The sequence below is a fragment of the Panthera uncia genome (genome assembly GCF_023721935.1).
Source record: "Panthera uncia isolate 11264 chromosome B3 unlocalized genomic scaffold, Puncia_PCG_1.0 HiC_scaffold_1, whole genome shotgun sequence".
Taxonomy (NCBI): domain Eukaryota; kingdom Metazoa; phylum Chordata; class Mammalia; order Carnivora; family Felidae; genus Panthera; species Panthera uncia.
The window spans coordinates 24449010-24456689 of NW_026057582.1; the positions used below are offsets into that span (position 1 = coordinate 24449010).

A 7680-nucleotide genomic window follows, 5' to 3' on the forward strand; every position below is an offset into this window, starting at 1 on the left:
AGCGTCTCTATGGATACCATGATTTCCGGTCGGGTCTTCCTGAATCTTCCCAAGGTTTTGCTTGTTCTGTCTAGCCCTGACTAAAAACCTGCGTTCAAAAGCACGCAGTCACCCTCCCCGCGTCCGCGTCGCCAGCCTCCGCTGCCCAAAGCCCCTGCGGCCCCTCGGGGCCGGCCCTCGGCCCCTTCCGGCCCGCGGGCCCCACTCGGCTCCTCCCGGAGCGCCGCCGCCGTGCTCGTTCGGCCTTCGGCTGTTTCCGGAGCCACTCGCTGGTGGCGGCGGAGGCGCTGGCGGCGCTGGCTGCAGATGTCGGAGCGGCAGGCAGCCGGGGGGCCGGCGGGCCGCGCCGGGGAGAGCCCGGGAGTGGAGGGGAGCCAGGCGGCCGCCTCAGGTACGCAAGCCGGGGGCCGGCGGGTGGGTCCGTCCGGCCTCGGGGCCCGGCGCGTCGCGCGACGCTCGGGCCGCACCCTGCCCCGCTCTGTCCCGCGCCCCTCGGCGGAGCGGACCCGCGCGGGCAGCCCCTTGCCGCGCAGAGCCCCCGCCTTCGCTGCCCCTGGCCGCGCCCCTGCCCCCGTCCCCGCCGCCCAGCCTGGGGCTGCGCTCGAGCTTGTTCGCTACTCCTCTTTCGAAATGGCGTGGTTCCTGCCCCGCTTCCGTTCTCCCATCGGCCCAGCTGGCGGTGACGGGGCTGCTCTGCCCGCGGCGCCTCTTGAGCTGCCCGCCGGCTCCTCCTCGGCCGCGGACCCCAGCCCCTCTGGCCTCGCTGCCCACTGCTTGTGGCTCCGCACCCCGCTCCCCACCTCTCCGCGCGCTCTCTGCCCGCGTCCGCCTGGGGAGCCTCGCCTTCCGCTGGCCTGAGCCCCGCTTGGTCCTGGCCGCTGCACGCGGGCCCCCGCGCCTCGCCGCCCCTCTCCATCGCTCAGAGTGCGGGAGACGAGAGCCGGGCGGGACCCGGTAGGCTCCGGGGTCTTCTGAGTGAACGTCATGGCCAGAGCCAAGGCAGGACGTAGGGGCTGACTTAGGGACTTTGGCGACCTCCCTCATTCGCCGGCACCCTCCTCTTCTGGTTCGGGAGACCGTCCCCGTTTCTACCCACGCCAGTTCCTCGGCAAGGGTTCGCCATCCCAGGGGCGAAGGGTGCATCTGGCGCACTTCACCTTTCGGGCCTCCTTATGCTTACCACTCCAGGAGGTTCAAAGGGTAGGGGGAGACAACTGATCTCGCTAAGTGGCAAGTATAAATTAATTTTCCAAGTCTGAAATTAAAATAGGCACCATAAATTGTAGCGGTAGAGGTGGCGCCTGGGTCGGAGTCTGAATCTTCAGTTTACTGATTTGACCTTGGGCAAGTCACTTCTCCCTATCTCCGTTTCGTCATCTGTCAAATGTGGGTGCTGCTAGTACCTGTCTAATCAGACTGCTGGGGAAATTACATGAACCAGTGAGAGCGAGGCACTGGTGCCTAGCTCCTGGTACATAACCATACTGGTGGTATTCGTTATTACGAGAATAAGGTGCTGTGGGAGGTGTTCCTGGATGTGTGTCTTCCAGCACGATGGTTTTTCTCGTCTTTTACTTCTATCCCAAATCTCTCCCATCTTCTAATGCTACTTCAGTGGAACACACACACACACACACACACACACACACACACACATCTTTGAGTCACCCAGCTTTTCCCCATGACTTTATGTTCTCTTTAAAATATCTAACAATTTTTGTCTTTTCTTCCTTCGTGTGAACTTTTATGCTTTGTAGTATATTCAAAATTGATGGCATGTATTTAACATTATAGCAATAAAAATTTTAAGCATAATTTCTAAGAGACTCAGCAAATGAACACTCAAAAGTCTCATAAACATCTGTCCCTTGCATATGTCAGTACTTATAAGTTGAGGATTTTTTCTTTTCTTTTCTTTTCAACTTCCCCTTTAGCTCCTTGTGTGCTTATGGCAAACAAACCCAAACATTTTAAATAGAAAAGTCTTAAGAATAGTCCAGGACTATGTTGGAGGATGGTGGTTTTGCTTCTGAGTGAGTCTCCTCTCCCCCTCACCCCTTTTAATTGGTTCCTGAATTCTCTTTTTGTTCCCAGGACATTGATAAAAATACTTCTGGTTAGTTTCTTCCTCTTGTCCTTAGCAGGGTGAGTGTTGGTTTCTTCTTCTGTCATGTAGGGGTTTGTTACTGTGGCCCAGAGCAGGTTCTTCCCCTTGAGGTAGGATTTGTTGCTCTTAAAATAATAGTAATGGTAACTTACATTAATTGAATGCTTACTCTGTGCCAGAAAGTGGAAAAAGATTTACTTGTATTATCTGATTTAATCCTGTGAAGAGTCATTTTCTCCCCATTTGATTTATTTAATTAATTTATTCGAGAGAGCGTGCGCAAGGGAGAGGGGCAGAGGGAGAGAGAGAGAGAGAGAGAGAGAGAGAGAGAGAATCTTAAGCAGCCTCCATGTTCAGCACTGAGCCTGACATGGGACTCAATCCCACAACCTGAGCCTAAATCAAGCGTCGGACACTCAACTGCCTGAGCCACCCAGGCGCCCCTCCCCATTTTATAGGGGAACAAACTATAGCTGAGAGAGGTTAACTTACTGTCCAGGTTAACTGTGGAGATTTTACTGCCTATAGGAAATTGTCACCTTGTTGTGATGAAGTTTACAATCATTTGTTTTTATTGGCTGTTGAGCCAGTATTGGTGTTCCAGAGCAGATTATGGTCTTTGCCCTCAAGGTGTTTTTAGTTTGGTAAGACAAGAGTACCACTGGAAAAAACATGAGCAATTCAAAACATATAATTGAATGTGATACTACAGTTCTTTATGCACTTACCCCAAGAAATCTGCTTGAGGGAAGGGAAGAATCTGTCTTGTCTCTTTATCTCCTATAGCCCTTGATGTGTCCTAGAGGTTCTACAAATATTTGCTGGATTGTGAGACAAAGTCTCAACACAGAGATTTGGTGGAGCACCAAATGCATCTGAAGAATTAGGGTTGAGATATTCAAGAATGTTCCTTGGGTTAAAGCAGTGGTTCTCCCGGCGCCTGGGTAGCTCATTTGGTTAAGCGCCTGACTTCGGCTCAAGTCATGACCTCGCAGTCTGTGAGTTCGAGCCCTACATCGCGCTCTCTGCTGACAGCTCAGAGCCTGGAGTCTGCTTCAGATTCTGTGTCTCCTTCTCTCTCTCTCTCTCTGCCCCTCCCCTACTCGTGTTCGCTTGCTCTCCCTCCCTCTTTCTCAAAAATAAATAAACATAAAAAAAAAAAAAAAGAAAGAAAGACAAGCAGTGGTTCTCAAACAGGACTGATTTTGCCTGGGGATGCTCAGGGGATGTTTTGGTTGTCGATACTAGGGTTGGGGAGGAGTAGGAGGGCTATGACTGATACCTAGTGGGTAGAGGCCAGGGATGCTGCTAAACACCCTGCAATGCACGGGACAGCCCCCACAATGAAGAATTATCTGGCCCCAAATGTCAGCAGTGCTCCTTTGAGAAACCTTGAGTTAGCATGCAGCTGGGTTTCCAAAGCAGTGTGGAAATCATGTATCTGGCTTGGCTCAGTGTTGTATAACCTGGGGAATGAACTTAAAAAACTGCTTCAAATTAAGAGTTTGATTGGATCCTTATGCCACCTTCCTCTGGAAAATGATCCAATAAGTAAGCAGTGGAGGCCTAAGAAAGGATGATATTGAAAGATTTCTGCCATCCTCTCTTAGAGGGAAAACAGCAATTAAGAAATGAGTTTGGACACTCAGTTGTTACTGAATTAAAGGTTTTGATTTTTTGGTGTATCTTATTCCTTGAAAGCAGGAATCTACAATTATCCATCGTAACTATAACTTGTTTTTTAATAATATTCTCTGCAGAAAGTACCTTTTGAGTGTCTTCATGTTAGCTCAAGTTTTAGTGATGAAGTAAGAAAACTGTTTATTTTTTCTGAACTCAGCTCTGCAGTGGCCACAGCGTTCTTATTGTTTTGTGAAGTGTAATTGTTTTTAATAATCTTTTATTTGGGGCACCTGGGTCCTTTAGTCCCCAAGAGGAGAGGGCTACTGCTCTTTATATAGTGTAACTCTCTGAGGTATACATATTTCATCACTTAAGAACAGACTTTTTTTTTTTTTTAATTTATTGAGCTTTGTGGAAAATAAAGGGCAAATCTGTTATGACCTTGAAGTTAGCAGCAGTACTTGGTTTGGTGTATATGACCCTGAGAGCTATCAAGGTACTTAGATGCTAAGGACTATAAACAGGTCATGTGAACTTGTTCATGATTCTTATGTAGGTCTTTGAGCAGTGCAGTCTTTCTGCAGGGATGGAAATGTTGCTTACTGTGGCTATTTCAATTTACTTTGGAATTGAAAAATTGGTGGCTACCATATTGCATAGAGCAAAAGAGTGGAAATTTATGCCAAAGAGCCCTTATAGTGTTTTGGTTTTCTATTGCAGTTTTATATCAAAATGGAATAAATTTGTCTGCCTGTGGTAATTTTTTTTTCTGATAGTAGTTGTGTTTTGTGTTGAGATAGCCAATTAGTCCTGTCGTAATTCATTCCATAACCCAAAGTTTGTAATATGAATGACCACTTAAGAGCTTATTTCGCTCATAAGGACTGACAAAAAATTGGACCACATGGTCTCTGGATTTGGTTGGAATGTAAATTCAGCCGGTTTCTTTTTATTTAAGCCTCTTGAGTCTTTAACCACATAACCTGCTTTTGGTTCCTCTGCCCTTGAATCTAAAAGGCCAGGCTAATTATGCCTTTGCAGCCTGTTTAGTGAAGGGGAAGTCCTATGAGACCTGTTCTAAAGAACTCTGACCTGATACTCAAATGCTTTAGGAAAAAAACACTTTTTTGGTTCTCTTTGTAGAGAAAGTACAAAGTACACCATAAATTTAAATCTGAAACATGATCAGAATGTTTGAAACCATATTCTGGTAACAGGAAGAAAATTAGTATTTTAAATATTGTCAAATATAAAAGAAATCATAGGAAAGTTTCTTTTTTTCCCTCTTTACCTTGCTTTAGGGACTATCAATTATAAATTTAATTATTCCTGAGCTTCCATTTTCCTTTCTCTGCCCATTGTTTCCAAGACTTCGGCTGTGCAGGTATCACAGTCCTGTTTTTTGCCATATTAGAGAATACATTCCAAAATTATTTGGTTATTATTTTTTCTTTAAATGACATTAAAATTTTTGTTTCATTCTAAATGGTATCTGTGCTGTTACTATTTTGATGTGTCAACTTTTCCTAATGTGTGTTGAAATAAATATCATTAACACCCCATATTCCCATATACCATCTAAATTTGCAAAACCTGTCCTGGTTTCTCTGGTCTCTTCGAGGAATGCTTGTAGAATTTGTCTATATTTGGCTGACATATTAAAAGCTATCCTATAGGAAAACATGGCTTTTTCTTCTTTATAGTGGTCTAAATTTCATTAAATAAATTTAGGAAACTTGAAAAGCTGTGTTTGTAATTGTTTTCTGTCTCTATAGCAGGACTGCATCTTCCACACTTGATACTTCTGGAAATAAACTTAAGTATTTCTTTCTCCTTTTCTTACTTCCTAGCTCTCTGAATCTAGTTACACGTTGTTTTACCAGTAGCTCTTACATAATTTAGCATGTACCTTTAACCTTAAAAATCAAGAGCACTATCTCTCTTCACTTTTTTCTCCTGCATACAATGAGCTATTAAGATGCTCTGAGAAGTGGCTCTTAGCATATGAAAAATGCTCAACCTAATTTATGACAAGGGACATGGAAATCATAAATACTCTGGGCAACTTGGTGTCTCACTGTTGTGCAGGAACAAGTACTTTTGTGCGTTGCTGTTAGGAGTGTAAATTGACACAAATGCTGTGGAGGGCAATTTGCCAATATCCATCAAAATTATAGTATATGCCCTCATTGATCCATTCCTTCCAGGAATTTATCCTCTAGATTTTTCTTGTGCCTGTTTAATGACACAGACATAAGGTTATTATATATAGGATGGTTTGTAATGGTGAAAGGTTAGAAAGGACATCGATGTCCATCAATAGGGAACTGGTTAAATAAATTATGGAATATCCAGCCAATGAAATATTAATCAGCTGTAGAGGAAAATGAGAAAGCTTTTAATAGATAGTTACGGAAAGATCTCTGAGATATAAATGGAAAAAGCAAAGTATGTTTAATATCCTCATTATTTGTATAAAAAAGAATATATATGCACACACTTAATGTGTGTATAGTATCTCTGGGAGACTGTATAAAACCTAATAACATTGGTTGCTTTGGGAGGTGGGGACTGAGATGAGTGGAAATTTCCCCTGTATACTTTCACGCTTTTTGAATTTTGAATAATGTGGCTATATTACCTATTCAGGAAAAATACACGCAAATGGGTCATGAGATTTTTTCACTGTTCTTATATTGTAAGAGACATCTCTATTACCTTTGTGCTCATCAGGAACTGACCCTTTCTGGGCCTTTTTCTCTCTGATGAATTTTTTATGAAATACAGGTTATAAGTCTCCTTAGGGATTAATTTTTTGTTACTCTGCCCACTACTGCCTTTCATTATTTTTGTGGTAATTTCATTTACACCTAAGGATAAATCAAAGGGGGATAGAACCACTACTTAGATCAGCTGATACTGTTAGCCAGTGACAGAAAGAAGGCAGACTTTTAAAATTTCTATTTGGTTTCCATTTTATTCAGTAAGGTATTTTTAAACTGAAAAAGGTAAAGAGGCAATGTTGCTTTCTGTTTTGAGTAATGGCAGACTAGGTAATCGGATCAGTTCTCCCATTGGGGACAGTTAGAAAATAATTGTCAACATATAAATATTTGCTTGAAGATCCTGGGGAGCTAGCTAGGTAGTGAAGAATTACCAGGCTATAATCAATGTGAGGGCAGAAGTATAAAGATACAAGTTCAAGGATGAGAGTCCATTTTGGGGGTCCTTTCTCCTCTGGTGGCATGTGCTGTATTCTTGAGTGGGGAGGCTTGTCAAGGCTGTGAATGTGCTTCTCTGGACTAAAGCAACAAGCGCTAATGTTCAGAACCAAGTGGGGGGAACCCTGGTGAATCCCGTTTTCTCTAGGTTGGGACTATGAAAGGCCATGTTCTGGAAGTAGGGGTAAATCAGAAGTACACCGTTCCAGGGATTACAGCTCACCTTCGGAAAAATCTAAGTTCATGAAATTGGGTTAAGGTACCCTCAGGCTGCTAGTGCCTCCAGGTATGTGGAAGAAGCAAAGCCACATCTCTGAAGGCTCATTCAGATTAGGCTTCAGATGATTTCTTCAAACAATTTTGTGAGAACAGTTTTCTGACACATATCATAAATGACCAGATTCCTGAGAAGAGATAACATGAACAAAAATCAGAAGAAACAACAGGCAGTAAAAATCGATCCCAAGGGGCACCAGACTGAAACATAATTATATTTATTATGTTTGAGATCAAAGACAAGTTTCAGAAATTTGGCAAAGAACTGAAATTTATAAAAATAGAACCAAGTAGAAATTGTATAATTGAAACATACAGATGAAAAATTAAAACTCCATTGATAGGTTTAGCAAAAAGTTACTATACCTGAAGAGAGAATAGTGAACTTGGTCATAAAAAAAGAAGAAAATATCCAGAAGGAAATATGTAAAAATGCAACCATGGAAAATTCAG

The 7680-nt window shown here is 43.5% G+C and overlaps 1 protein-coding gene across 1 annotated transcript in view; it reads left to right on the forward strand.

Moving 5' to 3' along the window:
- Positions 1-306: 306 nt before the first annotated feature.
- Positions 307-7680, forward strand: part of TMED8 (transmembrane p24 trafficking protein family member 8) — a 31526-nt gene continuing 24152 nt past the window's right edge. The window contains exon 1 of the mRNA XM_049612422.1: positions 307-391. Within this exon, the coding sequence (XP_049468379.1) occupies positions 307-391 (85 nt within the window). The remainder of the gene's footprint in view (positions 392-7680) is intronic.